At 49.3% G+C, this 26169-nt stretch overlaps 1 protein-coding gene across 3 annotated transcripts in view; it reads right to left on the minus strand.

The window, feature by feature from the left end:
* PRDM5 (PR/SET domain 5) overlaps nt 1-26169 on the minus strand; it is a 98218-nt gene that overhangs the window by 47943 nt on the left and 24106 nt on the right. For all 3 annotated transcript variants that reach the window (XM_066384498.1, XM_066384510.1, XM_066384519.1), the window contains 6 exons: nt 20291-20413; nt 7366-7546; nt 6326-6500; nt 4633-4725; nt 4259-4380; nt 1483-1562 (listed from right to left, as the gene is read on the minus strand). In XM_066384498.1, the coding sequence (XP_066240595.1) occupies nt 1483-1562; nt 4259-4380; nt 4633-4725; nt 6326-6500; nt 7366-7546; nt 20291-20413 (774 nt within the window). The remainder of the gene's footprint in view (nt 1-1482; nt 1563-4258; nt 4381-4632; nt 4726-6325; nt 6501-7365; nt 7547-20290; nt 20414-26169) is intronic.

Consider the following 26169-nt stretch of genomic DNA (forward strand, 5'->3'; position numbering starts at 1 on the left):
AGGTCCTCCCACTGGCCTGGCCTTTGTCCCTAGATGCAGGGACAGCTCCTCTGATCAGAGGGCCGTGTGGTGTCCAGAGGGATCCATGGTCCCTCAGAAAGCAGAGTGGCATATGGTCACCCACTCAGAAGGCACAAGCCGCATGGAGCAGGAGAAGGACTCCAGCCTGAGACAGGTGACCAGCAGCCTCTCCGGTCACCACAGGCCGTCACAGAGGCTCTGACTGAACCCCTCCATGGGGGCGCAAGGCTATGACGTGCGCTGTTTATTCAAAAACAGATGTCTGGTCTTAAACCCTATGTGTCTGCAATACATAGTAACACCCTTTATGATGACAGGATGCTCTGAGAAGGATATTCGGCCTTCTCAGCTGTACATAAATGAAATCGTATTTACTTTACTTTCATTTTAATGTTAAACTTTTATTAACAAATAAAATGTAAAAGATGACTCATGGATCTATAAAATGGAAGCTGTTTAAAAAAAAAAAGACGGCAGCATAGTAATCGTTTTTGTTTACTTCTTAACTCTCACGGTTTCTGAAACATAAAAACATTTTTTAAAGGTTGACCTGAACTGGTATTCCCCAATTTATAAACCAGAAAGCGTTTGTTGTGCACGAAAGCATTTGTGCATTAAATATCTCATGTTTTATGGAAAACCCAGGCCAACGCTGTTTTCCAAATGCCTACAAAGGTGTAATAAAAACATCAGATTTAAAGGGAAAATGATCGGGAATGTCATTTATGCCTAATGCTAAGTATATTGTGTAAAACGTCCCCAGTGTACTAATCGATATGGAGGGGTAATAACGTAAAATGTCAAGCCCCAAATTTAATAATTTTCAAGAAGGAGCACAGGATATCTTACTGGAAAGTACAGGGATGCCGGCAGGGCGGGTGACTCTCAGAACGGCACAAAATTTCTGGCAGACCAGTGGTTGGTTGAGAAACATTGGGATTGCATAGAGTGGTGTGGGAAACAAGACGTGGAGTAAGTGGAACGTGGCACCATCTACTGGCCACGTGAAGTACTGCAACCAACCTCTATGAGACATCAGATGGAGCTGTGCTGCCATGCGGAGGAAACGCTGCCTTGAACTGATTGGTTACTAATACTCCTGTAGAGACAACCCAGGTGCCCTGTTCCACCGCCACCAGGTAGGATTTAGATCTACTGAGATCTGAACAAACAGCCCCGGATGAAACTTGCAAGTGAAGGACCTGGCTAGACATGACAATAGTCTTCAAGAGCGATTTCTACTAATTCTGAGCCACAGAACTCAAAATATTCGCTGGAAGGGTTTGCTCCTCTACATGACCAGTCTTGTGTTTTTATATACTACGTTTGCATGTAAATGAGTGACAAGCTCTGGCTTTACAACAGTTAAAAAAAAATCAACTTAAATAGACACAGCAGGTGCCAGAAATAAATAAAAAAAAATCTTATACTCGGAGGAGCATTAACCTTAATCTTACTGACCTTTCTATGCTCCTGTAGGCTTGATGCTGAAGAACACTTTTTATTGCACACTGAACACACGAGCTTTTTCTTAGGATCCCCTGAAATAGACACAAAATACCATCATGATTTAAGTGGCAACATGAAGCGGAGCATCAGAGGCAAGGTTTCGAAGCATTTCTCTCTCCTTCACATCTTCTGTTACAGAACTGGAGTCCTCATTTCTCTGAGAAGAAACATGGGGACAGCTGACGTTTCACCTGAGACTATAGATCCATATGATCTCCCATAAATACAAAACCTCGCAGCTCACATCCCCCGTAGTCTAAGCCAAGGCTAAACCTGGGACGTGGGTTAAGGAAGTCACCCCCTTCACTCTGTTTCCTCCTGGGGAACCGTGACAAGTTCCTAGCACCCCACCGGCATCCCTAGGGTCAACGACAGCAGCACCCACAAAGCCGGAACTAGCTTTTATACTATTGTACTTTTCCTGCATTCTAATCAATCCGATATCGGACTCTCAAATCCAATTTCCAGAAACAGGAACAGGTGCACCACAAAGGTGAGAGATGCACGAGAAAAGAACACACCTGGACGGAGCACACACGCAGGTACTGCAGGCGTCCGCCCAGTGTGAGCGAAAGATGCTTCTAGGAGCTGGTCCGAGAACCTGGCCACACATGGTGCAGTTTCTCTGGGAAAATGTGGTGCTCATTTGCAAGTTCAGCTTCTCTGCTCTCAGAATCTTCAGCTCAAACGGCTGCTAACAAGGACCACTTGTCACCACCCATGGTCAAAGCCACAAGACCCTCTTTCTGGGAATCCCTCGCCTGTCTGGTTAAAGGTTCCCACAACCACATGTGCGAACACGGCTTTGCTTCAGATCAGGGAACACTCTTTCCCCAAAAGCCTGCAGAGGCCCCAGAGCAGAGGCAGAAGCCAGGCAGAGGCGACAGCGGAGACAGACAGTGGGGTCCACCCCAGTAGAGGGTGGGCCCGAGGACCTCAGCTTGAAAACAGTGAGATGCACGTTTTATACGACCCACAATGACACAGCAACATAATTTCAAAAAATTGGTTCTATAAACCAGTGGTCCCCAAACTTTTTTGGGCCACGGACCGGTTTAATGTCAGAAAATATTTTCATGGACCGGCCTTTAGGGTGAGATGGATAAATGTATTACGTGACTGAGACAAGCATCAAGAGTGAGACTTAGACGGATATAACAGAGGGAATCTGGTAATTTTTTAAAAATAAAACATCGTTCAGACTTAAACATAAATAAAACAGAAATAATGTAAGTTATTTATTCTTTCTCTGCAGACCAGTGCCAAATGGCCCATGGACCGGTACTGGTCCGTGGCCCGGGGGTTGGGGACCACTGCTGTAAACCATTTCCTACACAATCCCCACGAGTTCGCAGTGCCAGTACCGTGAGGCTGTCCCAGCTGAACACCAGAAGCCTCCAGGACACGAGGCTAACACAGCACAGCCAGAAGACCCCGTGCGTCCCATCGCGGGCAGTAATGGCAGTGCCCAGAGATGGTCTCTGCGGCCAGCTTTTCAGAGCCAACCGTGAAGATGCCAAGAAAGACTTGTTATAACACACTGCAGACCACGGGGGAGAAAACTCAAGGCAGCCTTTGGAGCACAACCGCTTGCAAATGACAAAGACAGGTCTTTCGAAAAGTCGGGCCGGACTATCACCGGCACCACCAAGACCCTAGGACAGGTGCGCACAGAAAAACGCCGCCTTCCGCACCTCGGGCACGCGAAAAAAAGAAGAGCCAAGGGTTTGGGTGGTGGGCCGCACCCGAGGCTGCGTCTGGCAAGGCTGCCTGGTCAGCCCCAAGGGGCTCTCACAGGGCTCACAACCTAATGGGCAGCCAGCAGTCATGCTCACACCAGCCCCCAGGACATCGGCAGCAAGGAAGACAACACACAGGGGGACTCTGAGGCCCATCCCAGCCATCCTCTTCCCTTGATGAGGGCACATGCGGGGGGGGGGGGTACAGAGAAGAAACCTTCCACCACTTCCTGAAAGCCCAGGACATGGGGGGTACCCCCCCAAAGAGAGGGTCTGCACAGGAGGGGGGCTCCAGGAACCTCCGCCTCCTTTGAGGGACAGTCCCTGCGGAGTGAGGCGTTAACTCCAACAACGTAGCCATCTGCTTGGCCCCTTGCGATGGGCTCTGTCCCTGAACCAATGTGCCCTGCGCTCAGCAGATGAGACCCAGGTGACGGTCACATGCTATGTTGGCTGCGTTGTTTATCCAGACATCAGAAAGAACCCAAGAGCACCTGAGCTTTGCTAAATCCAACATGGTCGGTAACCTTCTCCAGTACAGGAGAAACAAGAGGCGTTTAAAAAATAAGATTTTACTGTAAAAATAGGATTTTACAGTAAAAATAGGAGGGCAGAAGGGCACTGTGTACTGGTTTACGAAGTCACTCTACTAAAAAAGATTCCATGTGACGAAATGTCACAAATCTCCTATGACGAACCATCATTACTAATATTTTAAAAATACCAATTTTTCGTGCCCCTGACTGGCAAGCACGACTCGATCCTCACTTAGGGTTTCGGTTTCGACGAACTCAGACAGGAAAATGACAAATTCTGCTGAAATCCACTCGAAAAAGGAACAGCGTCTGGGAAAAGCAAAGAGCCCCTGGTCTGCATGTGCTGCCAGGGAGAGGCCAGCTCTCTGCTCCACGGTGACAAGGACACACAGACAGCTGCAGCCGGCCGGACAGGGGAAGCCCCACTGAGGACACCGTCCCGGGATGTCTCACCAGCGTGGACGTTCTCGTGGTGTCTCCTCAGGGCGTCCCTGCTCTTCAGCCTCTTCCCACAGCTGCCGGCCTTGCACACGAACCTGGCTTTGGTCCGGCAGGTCTCCTGGTGCTGCTCACAACTGCAGGACAGAGGAAAGGGGCCGGGGGTGGAGGGTGGAAGGTGGGGAGTGGGGGGGGGGGGAGAGAGGCTTCTGTAAGGCACACACCCAGCAGAGATGCTCGGGGTCGTGACGTGCAGGACCTAGGCAGGCCAGAAAGAAAGCCATTTCACCCTGTCGCCAAGGACCCTGCACCACTCAGAGGCCCAGAATGTGTGCACGCCCAAAGGGACCCACAGTGACCCAGCAGCCCCTGACCCCCGAGACACAGACCTGGAGGCCGCACAGGAGGAGGAGCTGCAGATGGAGCACTGGACATTTCGGGAGGAATCCTTCGGACTGCTCTTTGCTGGGCACTGGAGAACACTGGGGACACAGGAGGGACAGGGGACAAACACGGCCTGTCCGACACGAGAGCCAGCCCTCGACTCTGAGCCCAGTTGTGCGAGCGCTCACCCCGCCATCCGGTCCTTCGGTGTCTAGCCGAAGTGTCTTTGGTGTAGAACACAGGATGCTCAACTCACTACAACCTGACTGGATGCAGTCTCCAGGTCAGTTTCAAGTGTATCACCCTCATTTCCTCCCCCCTCTTTTTAAGTGCCTATAAAAGAGTGTCCAAATGTTTCATCTCTTGTTAGGATGAAAATGAAGTATCTTAAGTTTCTGTGCTGAGCAGAAATTTTTCAGCTCGAATTTCATAAGCTGGCATGGATGGGTACAATCTACGGCCATCAGTCTTCCTACAAAATGTAGCACACACTTCAGAATTTTATTTTAGTCAATTAAAAAGAAAAAGCAAATGAACTGGTAAGCCAATGTCAAGGAATTCTTGCTCGTCATGCAAAGTGACATTCTGCTGAAAATGGAAGCTGATGAATATATAATATGTATTGACTCTATTGTTTTGACTCTTTCGTTTTTAATCATTCACGACACTAGAGGATGTCTGCGTGAGAAAATACATGTATACGCGGTTAACATACAGAGAAAGACATCAAGGGCGCAGAGTGACATGTGATCTCGTCTCATTCATCTCCTCTTCCTGCTCCTTACACACATTCCCCTTTCAGTGATTCCTCAAAGTTGCTACAAAATATACAGGGCTTCCCATAATGTCCCGAATTCCTTATGCTCTGAACTCTCCGCTTCTTTTTTACAGGAACAGAGAGAGAGTCAGAGAGAGGGATAGACAGGGACAGACTGACAGGAACGGAGAGAGACGAGAAGCATCAATTATCAGTTTTTCATTGCGACACCTTAGTTGTTCATTGATTGCTTTCTCATATGTACCTTGACCATGGGCCTTCAGCAGACCGAGTAACCCATTGCTCAAGCCAGCAACCTTGGGTCCAAGCTGATGAGCTTTTTGCTCAAGCCAGATGAGACCGCACTCAAGCTGGCGATCTCGGGGTCTCGAACCTGGGTCCTCGGCATCCCAGTCCGACGCTCTATCCACTGCGCCACTGCCTGGTCAGGCTGAACTCTATGCTTCTTAAAACTGTTCTTGTACTGATTGATTTCAGTGGAGATATCAATGCAAACACTGAGGCCTGACCCCTCCCTTCAACCTACATGTCGCATCTCTCACTTCAGATGAGTCAACGCACGAGCTCAACACTGAATGGCCATCTGGGGTGTGGACAGAGACTGACTCTCCTCCGCAATGTTTCCTCGCTCAGCTCACCACCAGAACGTGTCAGAAATCAACCTGCTACACGCAGACGAGTCCGTGACGGTGACGTCAGTGAGCGTGATGCCCTCTCCCTGCCTCTGTCTCTCTCTCTGTCTCTCTGTCTGTCTCTCTGTCTCTCTCTGTCTCTCTCTCTCTCTCTCTCTCTCTCTCTCTCACACACACACACACACACACACACACACACACACACACACACACACACACACGTGCAAGTTAGAGACCTGGTGGAAGGAAGTGTTAGTGCAGGCGTGAAAGCCGCCCTTCTGTACGCACTGTCTCTGCAGGGCCTGCCGCACGGGGAACTTCCTCCCACAGCTCCTGCACTTGAACTCCTTGTCCCCGCCAGGCGTCTGGTGCAGGGCATGGAGGTGCTCGGCGAGGACCTCCTCGCTGGTGAAGCTGGAGTCGCACTGGGGGCAGGCATGGTCCCCGTCACAGCCGAGGCAGTCTGCGCATGGACAGGGGCACGGGCTCACTGGCCAGAAAGGAAAGGAACTGCTCCGGTCCCCCTCATTCTAAAACCCCACTGATAGTGTTGGTGGCGTTAGGAGCTGCAGGTTCTTATTATCTCTGTGAACATCGATAGCGTTTTCCACGGAAAATAATAGGAAGTGTTAACTAGGGAGAAATACATTGTGTGTTTTTAACTATTCCACATCTCACGTGTGTTCTACCAAATGATTACAAAACCAGTTTTTAATGGACCCCATCATATGAGCCATTCACTTCAAAGAGCCGTTATAGTACAAGTGCTGAACTGGAAAACTTAAGTTTCCCCTAAAGTGGGTCCTCTCGAGTTCACGTTGGGATGCACAGAGAGACACACCTGGTCGAGGAGAACGGGGTGGAAGCCTCAAGGGGAATGTCACGTCTGTGTGAGTGGAGCCGCGTCACACAATAGGCTCATGAGTGACTGACAGCAAGTGCGGTCGACTCCACTGCCACGGGCTGGTCAGTCCCTCCCGGACTCCTCCGGCTCTGCTCAGATGCCCCAAAGTGTGTATTTTAAGTGACATATGTTTTTCTGATTATCAAATGAGATTAAACTTAGACTATGCAGAAATTACAAAGAAAATAAAAACCGCCACTAACCCCACAATGGAGAGACCAGCCCTGTGATCGGTTGGTGTCTGAGCTGTGTCCTGGGCACCCACATTTTATGTGTGGTGGGCACACCGCTGGACGCCCTGTGGGAGCTGAGTTGACCAAAGTAACTAGAGACTGAGAAGACCCTCGGTCATGCAACCGTGACCCACCACAGCTATGGGTCCCCTCCGCTCTCGCTCGCTGGGATCCCCGACGAGAGGCAGTACCTGCCCTGCCGGGGGCCGGCTGTCCTTGGCCATGTTTACCAACACCTTCCCCTTCCCGGGTCATGGGTATAGTCTGCGGCTCTTCCTCGTCAGCCTCCATGTCGCTGTCCAGGTAGCCGATCAGAAGCTCTGTGTCTGTCTCTATGTCTTCAAGTGCCAAGTAGAAAATATTTTCCCCTTCCTGAGGCAAAATTAAAAAAACGTATAGATATGGTGTTGTACAATGCATATATCTCAATAATAATAATAATAATAATAATAAGCCTGCCGAACCATTCGTTTACTTCTAATAGTAATTAAGAAACATTTTAAGATGCATTGAGGACCACACATCCTTAAAAAGTTACGATTCCTTTTTTTTTCTAGGTCCGACTCATCTGAATGTTGAAAAAGGAAATTGACAATATTTGGTCACCTTCAACTAGAATGCAAATGTAGATGATAGTAGTGACATCAGTACAGAGCAAATGAAATCAGAATCATTATTTAAACCTGTAAAAGTGAGTTCTGCATCATTCATCGGCCTTACGCAGTCCAGCCAGGAGGCTCAGAAACGCAGTCAAGGAGAACTCTGTTAAGTCATGGTGTCATTTCCCCACCCACACAGAGAGCAAGGAGCAGGCAGTGATATCCCTTTGAATAACATTTAATGCAAAATGGGATGAAAGAATAAACTTTCAAGTCATAACACAAACCAAAGGAACTGCAAACAATGCCGGAAAGAATTTCCAAACGCCGGACCAGAAATAGCAAAAAAAGACTCAATGGTCCAAAGCATCGATGGAGTCCTCCTGGCACTGAAATCCTGCTACAGGGACAGGAGAGAGAAGAAAAGTTCCATCAACAGACCAAAGCTTCCTGGAAAATTCTAGAAGACTTCAGACACGGGCTAACATGGACCTAACTAACGCAGAATGAATCTCTACCACAAATGGACAAAGAAGGAGGCTGCAGAGAAGGACCTTCTTCCCAGCGAAACCCCAGGGAAGCTCACACTTGGAATCAAGGCCAAAGTCCCCGCATGGCCTGGGACAAAGCTCCAGGGAAGCCGGAAGGAGGCTCCTTAGCCCCCCAGGATGGGCACCCAGAATGGCCGTCTTCTCCACACGGGAGGATTTGTTCTGGGTGGGCTCCTGGTTTGGCTGCTGGGGATCAGGAGAAACAGAGCACAGCCTGCACTGGCTGCACGTTGGCAGTGAGCAAGCAGAGGAGGGGACGAGGACCCCACTCCCCACCACGTTCCAGGAAGCACAGAGCAGACCTCTCTCCTCGGCGACATCATAGCACCCGTGTTAAGGAGATGGGACCAGGGAGGAGTGGGAGAGGTCAGCAGGGAGGGAGAGGAAAGTGTGTGTGTGTACGTATATATGGATGTATGCTGGCATGCATGTCCGTGTACACAAGCACAACCCCCGTGTAAAACTGTAAAACTGTGCATCTCTCGGTTAGGCAGTTACCCTGTGCAGCTGGGAGAAGGGGTAGTCTCTATTCAGTGCTCTTTTAGAATCCCCTCTTCCACAGACACAACCAGATTACTTTGTAATTTAAAAATATCTATTGCAACATGCCCTGGAAGAGACAGAAATGATGATCACATCCATCAGAGACTGCACCAGGGAGGCTTGCTTCCAAAGGCTCAAAGCTCTGAAGCAAATCTGACTATTCACTACACAGTTCATGAAAGGAGGTGGCTATCATATTTAGAGTATTCCTGGGAATTTCAGGATTCCAAACCTCCAAAGACATGAAAAGTGATGTTTAATTAAGAACACTGAATTAACTTCCACCCAATTGTGACTCTGAGGGCAACAAAAACAAACAAACAAAACAACAACGTAGACACTCAGCAAAAGAGAACTCTCTTTTTTTTTAATGAACCCAGGTGCGGTACTTTCTCGGGTTTGGGAAACCACTTGCTAACAGTTACCCGAAGCAACCAAGAACTCATCTAATGAAGATTTCCGAATACAATCATAAATCTCGTGCTTATCTGATCAATATCCCAGAAAGTTAATTGAAATGTCTGTCTTGCATGTTAGCCATTCATTTTGTGTCAGCCTTCCTAAGCGCCAAGAAAAGACGGCAATTTTTAATTTTAAAACATGATATGTTAACTTACACTGCAATCACAAGACACAGCATGCCTCTTCCAGGACTCTATAACAAAAGAAAAATGTTCAGATAGCAGTTAAAACCTCACGTTCTTAAGAATAATGCCAGCAAGGTAGGCTCCAAGAACCAACAACCGGTTTTATCCGTGTGCTGCATACGTGATAGAGGAGGAACGGCGTTACGTCTATGACTGCAATCTATTTATTTAAGGCAGCGATCTAGACATCTTTCTATGTTTCACTGCTGCTGCCGCCTAGACCAAGAGCCTCTTCCTTTTCATTCACTACCACAAAAATTTTAAGAAGTATCCTCTTAAATTGCTCTCTTGCCTACACTTAACTGATTGAATCACCCAACAACTCTTCATCTTATCACTGTCCTTCTTCAGGGCCTCCCAGGGTCAGAGCAGCCCGCCAGATTGCTCTCCTCCTGAGCTCTCTGGGGTAGTTTTCTGATATCTGGCACCTGCAGACCCCTCCCAGTTCACCTCCTGCCCCTTGGGCAAGAAGGATTCAAGGAACGTTGACTCAGTATCAACTCCCTGTGGTCATCAGCCTGGTTACTTACAACCTGATGCTCAAGTTTGGATGACTGTTTTAATGTTTGTATCCGGACATTCACTTTTTAAAAAAAAATTTCAGTTATGATGCCCGGTTGCTGGGTTAACAGGTCACCACTGCCCTGCAGTTGGTTCCTCCATGACAGAGTCACTCCTTACACTAACATTTCAGGGGCTGGTCACCTCCCTGGGACAACTAAGGGTTCCTGTCACCAGCTCTGCATGAGTCTGCAGAAAACACTTCAGCAGAAAGGAGGCTGTTCAACCTCACAATCTGCTCTGAGGAAACCACGGCTCAGCCCTGAGCTTCCATCACGCTGGGAACTGGGAGGCAGTACCAGGCCTGGTCTCACAAGTGTTACCCATCTCCACATCATTGTTCGTCGTTCTGAATGTTTTGTGTTTTTTAGTCTCCTTTCATTTTTGTTTCATGTGTATATCACTTTCAGCTCACTATCTCTACAGTCAGGACACATAGGAGAAGTGCCCATCTGTTTCTCTACCCCTCCTCCTCTTGCTTCTCTCTCTCTCTCCCTCCCCCTCCCGCAGCCATGGCTGGTTAGAGCGAGTTGGCCCTGGGGCACTGAGGATGGCTCCATGGCTGAAAAGAGCTCGGTTGCTGAGCAACGAAGAAATGCCCCAGATGGGCAGAGCATTGCCCCCTAGTGGGCTTGCTGGGTGGATCCCCATTGGGATGCATGCGGGAATCTGTCTCTGCCTTCCCAACCCCCTGAAAAAAAAAAAAAAGGATATCAGTCAATTCAGCCATTTTCTACACTGTCTTATTAGGTATTCTTTCACCAGTCTGCAAAATAGGACTCATGTGTAATGACTAACCAAAAAAAGTTAATTTAAATCACAAAATAATTGCAGCCAATGCATGCCAATAAGAAAAACAAAACCTTATAGACACACACAGACAACAGTGTGGTGGTCACCAGAGGGAAGAGGGTGTGGGTAGTACAGTGTACAGGGGTCAAACATATGGTGATGGAAGAAGATGTGACATCGGGCGGTGGGCACACAATGCAGTCTATAGATCATGTGTCATAGACATGCACACTTGAAACCTACATAATCGTATTAACTGATGTCACCTCAATAAATTTAATTTTAAAAGTAAATAAAATTTTCTTTGTATTTTTCCGAAGTGAGAAGCAGGTTGGGGGGGAGGCAGACAGACAGACTCCCACATGCGCCCGACCGGGATCCACCCAGCATGCCCACCAGGGGGCGATGCTCTGCCCATCTGGGGCGTTGCTCTGTCAACCAGAGCCATTCTAGCGCCTGAGGCAGAGGCCATGGAGCCATCCTCAGCGCCCAGGACCAACTTTGCTCCAATGGAGCCTTGGCTGTGGGAGGGGAAGAGAGAGACAGAGAAGAAGGAGAGGGGGAGGGGTGGAGAAGCAGATGGGCGCTTCTCCTGAGTGCCCTGGCCGGGAATCGAACCCAGGACTCTGCACGCCAGGTCAACACTCCACCACTGAGCCAACCGGCCAGGGCCTAAAAAATAAAATAATAATAATAATAAAAAAAAGCGCAGTAGAATTCTGACCTGTTTATTTGAGTGAAACTGAAAGGGTAGTGGCTGAGATTTTACTAGACTCACCATTTTAGTAACATCCCCCATTATGAAATCCACGTTGGCCCCTAGACAGGGTTCCTTTGAGGCAGAGACCCCACCAACACTCTTGGTCACCATGGTCATCATTTCTGAATGTAGGAAGTACAGAGGAGTTGCCGTGGAAATACAGCTGGAGTCAACGGCCATGAATTTGGAGTAGTTAACTTGATGTAAATGGTTTTGAAATACAAACACGGCCCTGGCCGGTTGGCTCAGCAGTAGAGCGTCGGCCTAGCGTGCAGAGGACCCGGGTTCGATTCCTGGCCAGGGCACACAGGAGAAGCGCCCATTTGCTTCTCCACCCCTCCGCTGCACCTTCTTCTCTGTCTCTCTCTTCCCCTCCCGCAGCCAAGGCTCCATTGGAGCAAAAATGGCCCGGGCGCTGGGGATGGCTCTGTGGCCTCTGCCTCAGGTGCTAGAGTGGCTCTGGTCGCAACATGGCGACGCCCAGGATGGGCAGAGCATCGCCCCCTGGTGGGCAGAGCGTCGCCCCATGGTGGGCGTGCCGGGTGGATCCCGGTCGGGCGCATGCGGGAGTCTGTCTGACTGTCTCTCCCTGTTTCCAGCTTCAGAAAAATGCAAAAGAAAATGCAAAAAAAAAAAAAAGAAATACAAACACTGTACCTCTCTTGTCCCACACTAGTGTTCTTAGCAGGGTCTCCCCACATGCTGGCTGGACAGTTCCGTCACAAGGGTCAGTCCCCCTGGTGATGGAATTCTAGCCCCAACACAGGAGCAAGAGCCCAGCTGGGGGGCAGGGGCGGGGCAGGAAGAGGCAGCCAGAGGTCGGCTTTAGCACAGGAGTACGAACTGGCTACATGAGCCTCTTCATCATCTCCGCAGCCTCAGTCTCCTCATCCGCCAAGCAGAAGACAGAACACAACCTCTACATACTGGTGCCTTGGACCCCACTGCTCATTTCCGACACGTGGCTGAGATCACTTGAAAGAAACAGGCCTGTCCCAGTGATCTGGCATTCTGCGGGTTCCTGAAGGGGTCCCTGTGCTTTGCTTCATCAGATCACTGTAGTCCCCTCGCCAGGTCAACACGGGACATGTCAGGCACACGGGACAGACACGCTGCGCTGGGGGGAGGGAGAAGGGGGTCAGACAGGCTCCACCTGCCCCCCCTCCAGTGCACACCTCACTAGCTGTGTCCTCAGGAAGGTTTTCTCATTTTCTCTTCGTCCCAGGTACCTCCACTGTAAACTGGGGCCATCAGTACCGACCTCGAAGAGCTGCTGTGAGGATCAGATGACACAGAACAGATAGTGTGCCCGGCAGTGGGCCGGCGGCAGGCATGGAGCAGACGGTCAGCAACAGGGTGCGGCTTCAACAGCGCCTGCAACCTGCCGCCCGCCCTCTCCGCACGGGGAAGCTGAGAGTCAAGTCCACTCCAGTAGATCCCAGAGCCTGTCTGGACCTGAGGAGGACCCCTGTCATGACCTGTGGTGAGAATGGAGCCGACTCAGTCTATGCAGCTAAAATCTCAGTGTCCCTGGATAACGTCTGTCCCCAGTGAGCCTAAAATAACCTGACACATTAAGGGCCAAAGGGAATTTGCCTCCATCTAATTTTTTTTTTCTTTCTGTTCACTTTTCAGTGACTCACAAAATAATTTTCCATTTTGGGGTCAGAACCTGGGCTCAGGACCCTTTATTTCCTGTGTTGCCTCCATCGGCACCCACGAGAAGAAGCTGGACCCCGCGGACTGCCACCCTCGGGTGGAACACAGTCTCGGAGGGCCCTCCCCCACCCGCCGTGCACCAGAGGAGCCAAAGAGCGCTGTGCTGCTACTGGCTTTCCCACCGGGACTCTGTCACCTTGGGCAAGTCTCTCGTCATCTCTGAAACTCTTTCTACTCCATCTGCAAAATGCTGAAGTCAGACGGCATCACCTCATCCCTCCCAGGGCCGGCGTCAGGCACAAGCGAGAGCCCCGTGAATGACTAACTCTCCAGGGGCAAGGACACATTCAAGCTGAGGTGACCCCTGCTGTCCCTCCCTTCTCAGGCCTCACCCCGCTGACCGGGATAGTGCTAGGGTATGAGAAGAAACATCAACATGGGAGGCTGATGAAGAAAAGCTGGATCGCACAACCTGGTCGGGCTAGAAGGCCCCTTCTCTGAAGCAGAATGACAGAGGAGACTGGACACCGTGCGCAGCCAGACATTAATGAATGGGACGGCTTCCGCACTGCGGCCGTAGCCAGGGCCAGGTCTACTCACGGCGCCCTCCGTCTGCTTCTGTTCTATCACGATCTCAAAACATGTGACCCTGGATCCCGAGACAATGGACCTGCCTTTCCAAGTCCCTCTCTCCCGTCCACATCACTAACACGCCACAGCGTCCTCCAACCACATGCCCACTGTCCCTTCTCCGTGGCCATGCCCCTCGAGGATGAGTTCCACAGACTCACGCACTGGAGGCTCAGTGGTGCTATGTCCCAACCGCCGGAGCCACTGTCCCCATTTTGCAAGAAAACACCCCTCTCCACCGTGCGCAAATACACCGGCTGCTGGGGAGGCCGCAGGTGACCCGGTATTTCCCCTGCATCCATCTGTGACTCGGCTTGGCTTTTGAGGACCGGCTGGCAGGCCGCTGTCCGCATGTGAACAATGTGAGGAAAGCCGTGAGCGGGAAGCTGGCAGAGGCACCAGGTGCTGTACTGAAAAAGTGGTGCGCTGAGGAAACCCAGCCTGCCCAACTGAAATGATGATGATGCTCTCCACTCTGAGGGGATAGACCTCAGAGCAGTCGCTGGGCGTGCGAACTGAACCAGTCTAGGCTGGTGCCTGGGGAGGGTGGAGGTCGGACTCCCCCTTGATCAGCAGCAGCATGACAAGGAGACCGTCAGAGAAGGCAGAGAGAAGGAGAAAATACTAAAGGAGCACGCAAGGATCTCATGTTTGATACCCTCTCGCGTAGCTCTTGTTTACGAAAACCCTTCCTCCGTCTCAACTGGTATCGCAGTATCACCTGCAGAGGGCTCAAGAGACAAAGCCGACGCCCATCAGGAGAAAAAACCATTTCCGCAGGACGATGTAGGTGACATTAACATATTAATATTAATCTAGTGATAAAAACCAAAACGCTTCAAATGACATGCACTGTTGCCCTGGCTGGATGGCTCAGTCGGTTAGATCTTTATCCCAAAACACAGAGGTTGCCAGTTCAATCCCCGATCAGGGCACATACAGGAACAGATCAATGTTTCTGTCTGTCTCCTTTCCTCTCTTTACAATCCAGTGCTCACCCTGCTCCTGTAGGAGCTGCCATGTGGCTTAGTGTGCTGCCCGTGGGGGGACGAGGGGGGACTGACAGGGGTGTAGGTATCAGGTTTCACCAGGTGACTGGCACTGACCCATGAAATGTGATTACAAGTGAAGTGAACCATGTCCAAGAGAAAGCTCGAAGACTCGCGTGTGTTTGGGCCACTGCTCCTGCCCCCTCTACCTGGAAAATGCATGTCCCTTGGTCAGAGCGCTTCCTGAGACAACACGTGGAACCGAGCTGGGGGGCGAGCCCGCAGCAGCCCACACTTGTGCGAATGAGGAGATCTATGTTGCCATAAACCACGAGACTTCACTCGCCCTGCCAATAAACAACAGACGACCTGATTGAAAATAATAAATTGATAAATAATCAAGTTCCCCCTACCCCGCCCCCCTGGAACGCACAATCACAGCAGGGCTGGTATTTAAAACCTCCTAGGGCTAGGCATTTGACTTTAAACTTTTACCCTACTGAAAGACAAACACATACCTTACCATAAGATAACACATTAAACCAGTGTTTTTAAGCTGCTGGTCCACGGACTGGTCTGCCAGAAACTCTGTGCTGGTCCATGAAAAAGTTAAACCACCCTAATGTTGTATGAAGATTATTGACCCAGTGATCTTAGTCAAATTTGCTTCAGCTCAGGGTGATTTCTGCCTTCGCAGTCCCTGAAATCATTCTATTTGCATGGGTCCCCAGGTGTAAAAAGGCTGAAAAAAACAAAAAAACACCACTAAAAGACAAGCCATTTAACTGATATTTTAATGGTATTACTGAAGAAAAACCACAAGACAATGCATTGTAGAAATTTCCTTGTGTAAATCTGGTAAGAAACAAATAGAAAACAAAAAAACCACAAAAATTGGAGGGAACAATAACATCCGGGCTATTCTGAGATTTCTTTTTGTGGGCTGTTTGGCTGCTTGCTTGGTACGACGGCTACCTGAATTCTGCATCCGCACCGCTGATAAGCAGGTGGACCCCGACAGCTTGACAATGGCGAAAGTCCTATCTGAGCTCAAAAACATCCAAACTGTGGCTCTGTTTGGAGACTCGCCTCTGATCTCCCAGCTCTGGGTGACCTGCCCACGTCTCTGTTCTCACATGAGGCGAAGCAAGGAGAACAGCTCTAAGTCGTCCAACCAACCTCCTGGTCATGGGTCCGAGCTGACTTTAGAATTGAGGTGGAGCTGTGTTGATGCTAGAAGCTCAGCCCCAGACCCTTCCAACTGACTTAGACCACCCCTATGGCCAGATACCCTCAGGAGGTGACCCTGACTCAGCCGTTTCTCCCTCCACAACTCTTGTAAAACACCAAGCCGCCTGTTCATTTATGTTGATAATATTTTGAAGAAAAATAAGAGTCTCGAAGGAAGATTCAGGAAAATATATCCTTAAGAACATGAGATGGAACCCTCTCTCTGAAATGTCCAAAGAATGCCAAGTTTCTCCTTTATGTGACCTAATTCTGTATTTAAACATATAGTTTTCTATCACAAAAGAGCAGAAGTTTTTTTGAAAGCCTGCCAAACAGCGAGGTCTAATATTTGTTTCAAATACAACACATGCATTTTTCCTTCAGTGTAACAAAATGAACACATAATAAGAATCACCCATTTCTCGTAGAGCTTAAGGATTCTTTTGGTTCATGGTAAGCCACATCTTTCCTGTTTAGAATGTTCTGGTTGACTTGGAAATGGTTTTTCAGAGGTCTGAACGCACAGTTTACCTGATTGTTCTCAAAGGTGTGCCCGCAGGAAGAACCGTTTGCCTATGAAATCCTTCTTCAATAACTCAGATACTTAAGTCCTCATTTCCAAAGAAACGTCTCCAGAACCAAACACATTGCAAAACCGGAGCTAGAACCACGTCTCTGAAAAGACGTTCTATCCCCTGCCAGAACAGACCTCAGATTCTTCATCCCGTGTCCAAAACCACATTGGACCAGATATTGACGTTTTCCACTAAGAAAGCCACATCGCCACAAATGGTTCTCATTTACTCCCCTCCTGGGACCCATGGCACAAATAAAAAATTTCCTGAACCCTCCAAATTTCAGATGCAACTTGGCATGCCTGTGATTCATAATGCTATGCAGGAAAATGTTCTGCTCGCCTCTTAGCAACTCAGCGTTTCTGGAATGCCAGCCTCCTTGGGAGAGCTGTCCCCACTGATCAGAAGGCTGACCACTATCAGCCATGGGACCCAAAGAATAAGCTCTCTGCCCCCAGGGAAGATGGGATATTGAGCCCTGAGCAGCCCGCTGCTCCAGCTACTGTTCAGATAGGAAAAACATTACTGGGGGAGAGCTCACAAAGACCCACGTTTTGCTCGGTGGCCACCATGCACCCCACCTTCCTCTCAGCTAAATAAGCAGGGTGCTAAGGAATCAAGGCACCGCCACCCACTTCTGCACCCCAGACTCTGACGGGGCCTTGGAACAGCAAGGGGAATGTCTGGTGTGAAGCTCCACAGAGCCTCTGGTCCGCTGAGAGTCCCCGTTCTAACCCCACAAGGGTCCTCACCTCTCACGAAGTCGGACCATAACGTCTTAGAGGAGCCCTGAAGCCACAGGGGTCACCTTCTGTAGATTCCTGCTTTCTTCGAGGAAAAGACACACAGCTGATAATGCTGAGGAAGAGTGCTGCCCACCCCCTGGGATGCACAGCACAGGCACGAAGGCCGTGGTGGGTCTCGCAAACAGTGGCGCAAACTCAGAGACCCCTGCAAGGAGGCTGCAGTTACATGAAATGTTAAAAGAGCCCAGAGGGAGGTGAGTGTGGGGAATAAAAGATGGAGGGAAAGATGTCCTCATGGGCCATTCTATCCACAGGATAAGCAAAATGCTCAAAGGGAACAAAAGGAATCCTGGGGATTTCCACAGTAAAACCCAACGCTCAGCATGTAACACCTTGAAAGTCTGGGTCAACGGAGAGAGCTCTTATGTGACAGAAATCACAGGAAAAGAGGGGAAAAGTATTCCTCAACTAAAGGAACTTGGGGAAAGCATCAGACCATTATTCAAGCACAAGAAGAAAACGATAACCTAGTTTGAAAAGAAGAATAGTATCGAAAACCCAACATTCAAGAACATACAGAACAACAGGTAGCAAAGTAAGATTTCAGAGCATCATGGGCACAGCTGGTATCAGGAACACTTGCAAAGAACCAGACCGGGTCCATAAATTCACAGTATAACAGGACTGAGACCTTGTGAGGTGAGTTTGCCTCTTGGGAAACTACAAAAATATGTTAAAATACTTGAAGAAAAAAATGAATACCTACATGTTAAAAAAAAAATCTGCTTAAATTGTATGGCTGGATCCATTGGGCCAGTGCATGTCATACATAATTTTAGAAGTGGTTTGAATATCTCTGGCTGCCAAAAGATCCTATTTCCCATCCAACCCAACCCTGTGGAAAGAGCTCTCATTTTTCCATACAGAAGAGGCTGTAGTCACATAGGTTATCCAATACTTATTTGTACTGAAAAGAAAAAAAAAAATGTGGATAGCTAATGACATCAGGAAATGGAATATTCTCGATGACTGTGTCTACTGGTTACTTTAAAAACCTAACTATGCATTTTTTCCCTCCTGCCACTGTGTGGTTTTATACTTGGAATTGAGTGACATCAGCACAAGGCTCAGTAAATACTAAGCTCTCAGTTTTTATGAATAAATAGAACATTGCATAAAGTAAACACTCAAAGAAATGTTAGTTCCCTTATTCTTTTCCCTTCTCTCTTCTATAAGGCAAAACCCAGAAGCTGGATTTTTTCGTGTGATCCCTTTCTCAGCAGAAGATAACACTTCTGTATTCTTTAGATCATCTGTTCAATGAGTTTTAACAGAGCCCCTCTGAAAACCTTCAAAAACTTCTCACCTTAATTTTTTCTCCTCTTCCTTTAATTTACACCTAGGGGAGTCATGTAAGTCCAGCTCATAGTTTGTACCAGAGCCTATTGTTCTATGTAGCACAATATTAGGCTATGGGAATACAAAATTAAAAAACCATCATTCCCACCTGGGAGGGTTAATTTTGTGCATCAACTTGACTGGGCCACCAGGTGCCCAGAGAGTCATCAAAACATTATTCTACGTGTTTCTGAATGAAATTAACATTTAACTAGACAGACTTAAGCAGATTGCCCTCAAAGATGTGGGTGGGCCACATCCAATCAGTTGAAGCCCTGAAGAGAACAGAAAGGGGACCATCCCCTGAGGAAGGGGAATTCTCCTGCCATCTGATGACCTTCCAACTAGAACGTCAGCTCCTCTAACCTGACGACCTTGGTAGTAGTTTTAGAGCAGCCGGTAGCCTCTGAACTCACAGTGGGATGGCGGCTCTATGGGTCTCAGTCTTGCCAGCCTTAGTGGCATAAGCCAATTCCTTACAATAAATCTCTCTGTGTCCCCCTCTGTCTCTAGGTAGGTCTCTAGACAGATGGACAGACTGATAGGGACCCTCCTGGCTCTGTTTCTCTGGAGAGCCCTGACCAGTGCACTATCCTTTAAGATGTTAAAGTCTGGCTGCGGGGCTGTACCCAAGTTTATGCTCTCTGGAAAGCCTTTACCCAACAATAGCACAGAGTATTGTGCTGTGAGCCAAGTAACCCATCAAACTTAAAAAAAACTGTCGGCCCTTGCCGGTTGGCTCAGTGGTAGAGCGTCAGCCTGGCGTGTGGAGGTCCCGGGTTCAATTCCCAGCCAGGGCACACAGGAGAGGCGCCCATCTGCTTCTCCACCCCTCCCCCTCCTTCCTCTCTGTCTCTCTCTTCCCCTCCCACAGCCAAGGCTCCATTGGAGCAAAAGATGGCCCGGGCGCTGGGGATGGCTCCTTGGCCTCTGCCCCAGGCGCTAGAGTGGCTCTGATCGTAACAGAGCGACGCCCCAGATGGGCAGAGCATCGCCCCCTGGTGGGCAGAGCGTCGCCCCTGGTGGGCGTGCCAGATGGATCCCAGTCGGGCGCATGTGAGAGTCTGTCTGACTGCCTCCCCGTTTCCAGCTTCAGAGAAATAAAAAAAAAAACAACTGTCAGCAGACACTCGGGGAATGGATTCAAGTGCTTGACAGCATGGCCTGCCAAAGACAGTTTCAGACCCTGTGATCTGTCCCCCCAACCCCTGCCAGGAATTCCCATAAAGTAAGGGATCCGGTGTGTGTTCACCATGCACCCTGCCCTTCCTGCAGGAGCCGACGAGATGGGCTCTTTCTGCTTCTGTGAGTGGGTTACCGTTCTTTCCCTTTTGTAGCAGGTCGTCGGGAAATTAAGCAAAAGCACAGGGTACAGTGACAGATGAGTTCATGCTCCACCCTGGGCACAGGAGAAAACGAGAAGCAGAGACACTCACTTGAATGGCAGCTAGGTTCTTCTGCTCCTGCGACGGCGCCTCGTGGACGAAACGCAGCCAGTTGGAGTGTCGCGGGTTGGTGGCGTCCAAGACGTACAGCACTTCTCCCTTGCTCCCGCGGACCTGGAACAGAAAAGGGGCTCATGAGTCTTCCCGTCAAGTCCGTGTCCTCCGTGCGTTAAACGCATCGAGGCTAGAACACGTACGACGTTTCTTCCTAAGCGTACACCTCTCTCATCCACTGGAGCTGAGCCGATGCTGGATTTGCACCCCTTCCTCCCTGTGAACGGGGGTACAGAGAGAGCCTGGGGGTCACTGGGCAGACGTCCAGATGATTCACAGCGGCCCTCACCACTCCCAGAGACACCCTGTGCTAACGGCTACCTCCTGGTCAAGATCACGTAGCTGCAGGTAGAGCCTTATACGTGCGTTGCTATGGCGACTGTTGGGGGGCTGACCGAGCCTGCAGTCCACCCTCTTTTTTTCAGCAGAAGAGGTTGGTACTGACTGTCTGGCTCCCCCAACTGGGGGTGGCAAGCTGGAACAATCCTTCCAGTGTCTCTTTCCACCTGCTTTTTGAGCCCTTTCTCTACGAGGAGGATATGCTGACCCAACCAGCAGAACCCGACAGCCACGGGACCCTCGTTTCCCCGTTTCTAACTAGTGGGCAACCACACCAAGTTCGGTTTTGTCTCTCTGCGGCCCGCCTGTGGGCACGGCTGGTATCAGGAACACTTGCAAAGAACCAGACCGGGCCCATAAATTCACAGTATGACAGGACTGAGACCTTGTGAGATGAGTTTGCCTCTTGGGAAACTACAAAAATACGTTAAGATACTTGAAGAAGGCCCTGGCCGGTTGGCTCAGTGGTAGAGCGTCGGCCTGGCGTGCGGGGGACCCGGGTTCGATTCCCAGCCAGGGCACATAGGAGAAGCGCCCATTTGCTTCTCCACCCCCCCCCCTTCCTCTCTGTCTCTCTCTTCCCCTCCCGCAGCCAAGGCTCCATTGGAGCAAAGATGGCCCGGACGCTGGGGATGGCTCCTTGGCCTCTGCCCCAGGCGCTAGAGTGGCTCTGGTCGCGGCAGAGCGACACCCCAGAGGTGCAGAGCATCGCCCCCTGGTGGGCAGAGCGTCGCCCCTGGTGGGCGTGCTGGGTGGATCCCGGTAGGGCGCATGAGGGAGTCTGTCTGACTGTCTCTCCCCATTTCCAGCTTCAGAAAAATACAAAAAAAAAAAAAAAAAGATACTTGAAGAAAAAAATGAATTCCTACACGTTAAAAAAAAAAAAAAATCTGCTCTAAATGTGTGGCTGGATCCACTGGGCCAGTGCATGTCATACATAATTTTAGAAGTGGTTTGAACATCTCTGGCTGCCAAAAGATCCTATTTCCCATCCAACCCAACCCTGTGGAAAGAGCTCTCTGTGTTTGGTTCATGCCGTAATCCTCCTCATCAGAGCCACTCGGCTTTCCGCTGGAGGAAGGGGGTGCCTGCCTCGGAAGTGGGGAGTCTGCTGGACATGCCCGAATCCAAGCTGTTCGAATGTGACCTCTCCAAAACCCCTGCACTGCAGCTACTGGGCACTTGGTCCGCTGAACAGAACATCCACCATCTAAGCCCATGGTCTTGTCATGTTGCTATGCAACTGGAATCCAGAAGAAGAGAGACAGGGAATGAGTGACCAGCTCCCAGATCTCCAATGTCAAGTGACACAGAGATAAAGACTCTAAGGGAAGGGGATGGGGGAGGGAGAAAAGGGAAAGGGAGTACATGGTGAAGGAAGGAGACTGGACTTGGGGTGGTCAGCACACAACACAGTGTATAGATGATGTGTGACAGAATATATAGCTGAAACCTATATAGTTTATTAATCAATAAAGTCAATTAAAAAAAAAAAGACCATAAATTCATTTTTGTAGACTTGGGGTAGGGAAAACAAATTCCAGATTTCCAAAATTGTACTCTATGAAGCAAAGCACCCCCAACCCAATAAATCTACTTTCCTGATACATTCGGACAATCGTTCATTCATTTGACAAATATCTGAGTCGCTGCTAGGTGCCAGGAACGCTCTTCCAGCCTGGGGTTCTCTCAGTGAACAAGGGCGAGGAAGCCTGAGGTCCGGGCACCCGAGCAGCTGGCGTGGCCGCCACCAGCTGCAGGGTCAGACAAGCACTCGACGACAAGCAGAAGAGGAGGAAATGGAGCCAGGGGACACAGGCTCGGCCAGCCGGATGCAGCAGTCAGGTCAGGCACAGCCCCTCCGAGCAGGTTCCCAGTGAAGGGGCCCCTCCAGCGGAGGGTGGGGGAGCAGAGGGAGCAGAGCTACATACCAGGCAGGGAGAATAAGGCACTGAGTTGGAAACAAGTTAGGTCTGCCGGCAGAACAGCCACAAGGCCATGGCCTGGAATAGAGAGAGCCGCGGAGGAAGAGACCGGTGCTGAGATCAGACACTGGCAAAAGGTCAGGCCATGCCCCGGCCACAGATCCTCTGTGGACATCCCTTCAAGCTGGTGGCTTATCCACTCACAAGCCTTCAATCATCCTGCCCTGCCCACGGCCTCCTCCTCCTGGGAATATCCACATGAGACACCCAGGGACACTCTAACCCGGCCTTTCCCGTCTCACAGCCACCAAATCAACAAACTCCAGACTGACGGCTGCTATTCAAGTTTCCACTTAATCTATGTTAATGGGATACAAAACCCCAAGTCAATAAATGCACCATTTCTTACAGACTCACAAATAAAGAAGAGTCAGAATTCCTCTTAGTATCACGTTCCAGCACCTAACTAACCTTTGTAGCTAAAATATATATATTTGTTCCCTAGCAAAACTCATCATCCAAAGACTGTCTGTCTCCTTTCATGTGAATTTTCATGGAAACACAACAAATCAGTCACTGTCCTACTGATGGTTGTCCCCCCCAACCCCCCTCCTGCCTGGGATCTGTCATGAAGTCGATCGACATGCTCATCCTGCAGTAAAACCACCTGAATCCCAATCCCGTGGGCTGTGCACAGGCTGCCTGCACCAGGTCCACAAAAGCAGCCGAAGGAGGAAGGGAAAAGAAACCTCAGGTGACAGTGAAAACCCTCCTGCTTCAACACAGCTGTTTGTTCCCTCCATGACTTTGTACATTGTGTGAAATGACAGTTTTCGCTGTCCAGGAACGTGCCAGGTCCTCATCCCCTCCTCCTGTTAAAACACAGCTCACACCGCTTTCCACGCAACCAGACATGCTATCCTGGCCCTTCTGTCCCTTTCCCGATGGACAACATGCCATATTGAAGATGTCACCACGGATTTTGGTCTCCTTGCCCAGCAGGGACAGAGGAAATCACAGAAAGATTTGGCTCAGGAAGAGAACACCCTGACAGGTAAATGAACAACAACAACAAACAGATCATCAATACAAACTGTTCAATTCACATTTTGTCTTCGTTAAATGAGGTCAAGTGTAGACAGAGAAGCACATGTATTGTTGGGACTGCTCATTTTTACAGGAGAAGGGTCTGCAGTGTTACTTTATGACTGCCCTGCAGTGGTTCCGACTGCCCGGGACATTTTTCACAAGGCGCTGCCTACAGCCTATCGCAGAGCCCAGGGCAAAGCCAGGCAGACAGGTCTGCCCGCGGGCCAGTGGTACATGCAACCGGAACAGTTTAATGTAAGACGGAACGGCAGCGACACAGACTCAGTTTCCCCAAAAGAAAGCCACAGCATCCTGTGTGAGAAGGCACAGAATGTTAGGTGGTGTGATTTGTGTCTTAAAGAGAACGTGTTATCCCTCCCATCTCTCTTGACAAAGCTTTTCAAGGAAGGTTAGTCGTAAGTGCTGCGATTTAAAGTCTTCAGAGCATAAAATGTCACAATTTTCTCCTTCACATGACAGGCCTTCCTCCTGCCATTGTTTTTAATGAGACCAGATGCCTTCGCTCTGTGTCGAGTTAACCAGACGTCAGAGTTTCTTTCGGAGCACGGGAGAGAGCGGGGTGTGCTCCGGCCATGGGTACTGACAGGCCTTGTGGGCGGACTGAAACCAGGGCTCATCACTAGAAAACGGCTGTGATCTATCCTTTCTAAGCAAAGGGCACACCTTCTGCTCCTGTTGATGTTTCAAAGGATTCCGTCTAAAATCCTTCTTGCTCTGGTGCGTAACACACATCAACATAGCATATCAACCTCATTCCTCCACCCCCAACCCCGACCCAGTACCAGCTAGTAATCCTGACCCAGGGCTTATATACCCTGTATCAATTTCACCAGTAGATTATACTCAGGTGTTTATTCTGCAGTTGCCACAGTTTTCATTTTTTCTTTTTTGTATTCTTCTGAAGTGAGAAGCAGGGAGGTAGAGTGACAGACTCCCGCATGCACCCAACCAGGATCCACCCAGCATGCCCACCAGGGGGCGATGCTCTGTCTATCTGGGGCATTGCTCCGTTGCTGCCAGAGCCATTCTAGCACCTGAGGCGGAGGCCATGGACCATGCTCAGCGCCCGGGCCAACTTTGCTCCAATGGAGCCTTGACTGTGGGAGGGGAAGAGAGAGATAGAGAGGAAGGAGAGGGGGAAGGGTGGAGAAGCAGATGGGCACTTCTCCTGTATGCCCTGGATGAGAATTAAACCCGGGATGTCCACACACCAGGTCAACAGTCTACCAGGGTAGAGTTCAAGGTCTACAAGACCCTTGAACCAGAGAGCCTGCCCGGATGTCCCACCTACAGAACTGCAAGATAAAATACAAGAAGGGTATTGCTCTGAGCCACTGAAGTATCTGGGGTAATTTGTCATGGGCAACAACAGCTGCTCCTGGTACCAACATCAGGATTAGCCTGGGACTGCTGCACAGCAATGACCACAAACAGGACAGCTTAAAACAATCTTCTCACTTGTCTCATTGTTCTATGGGTCAGGATTCTAGGTGCTTTGTCCGCGTCTCTGCCTAGGTTTAACGGGGAAGACTGAGCGGGCACTGGCCTCTGAGCCCATCTGGGTAATGACCAATGCCAGTCTCTCGGGGCTGCAGGACCCATAAAGGCCCACACGTTCTTGCTTCTTTTACTTTAGTTGAGATGATAAACGATGATTTTAAACTTACATAATGCTGTGTAAAAAAAAAAAAAGAAAATGCTAAAGCCTTTAAATAGAATATAAACATATATTTAATGTAAGGAATTTAGTTTTATATTAAATGAAGTGGAGGGAACGGAATAGGAAAGAGACTGCTACATGGTCTTTCTAAATCTTAACTCTAAGTCTTTATCATCACTTTCCCTTATAAAATTAAACATATATATATATATTCTTCTACATTTCCCATTTCATCGGTTTCCTGCAAATCTTAAATTATGTTTTTTTAATATTTATTATAGAGCTGCCTGAGTACATTTTCACTGGTGTGTATAGAGATATCAAACTTACATCAAGAATGTAACACATAAGGAAACGACTGGCCACAAACATTTTTCTATGATATTTGCACCTCATAAAGGCACACTAAGCCATTAAAGATACAAAGGTAGAGCACAACGGAGAAAAGAATTTGGGGAAACTGATACTCAAAAGGTATTAGGTGACATCGGTTTTGAGTTTTTTAAAGTGGGCTTTCCCTAAGAGATTGTTTTTAATTTTGCAACAAACCACCTTTAAGATAAGTCATCTAACATTACAAAGTGACAAAAACACCTTCCCCGTCCAGAGATACTGTACTTCAGTGGCAGCTGTTAGCACAAGAGAGAGAAAACGTGTCCTGGGCACAGGTCAAAGCCCTGGTGTTATGCTCTGAGGACCCGCTCCTGTCCCCATGATCTCACCACCCAAAGGTATCACTGAGTGGAAACAAAACAAGCCTGTTGTTTGCAACTAACTCCCGG

Source organism: Saccopteryx leptura, chromosome 1, assembly GCF_036850995.1.
Source record: "Saccopteryx leptura isolate mSacLep1 chromosome 1, mSacLep1_pri_phased_curated, whole genome shotgun sequence".
Classification (NCBI taxonomy): domain Eukaryota; kingdom Metazoa; phylum Chordata; class Mammalia; order Chiroptera; family Emballonuridae; genus Saccopteryx; species Saccopteryx leptura.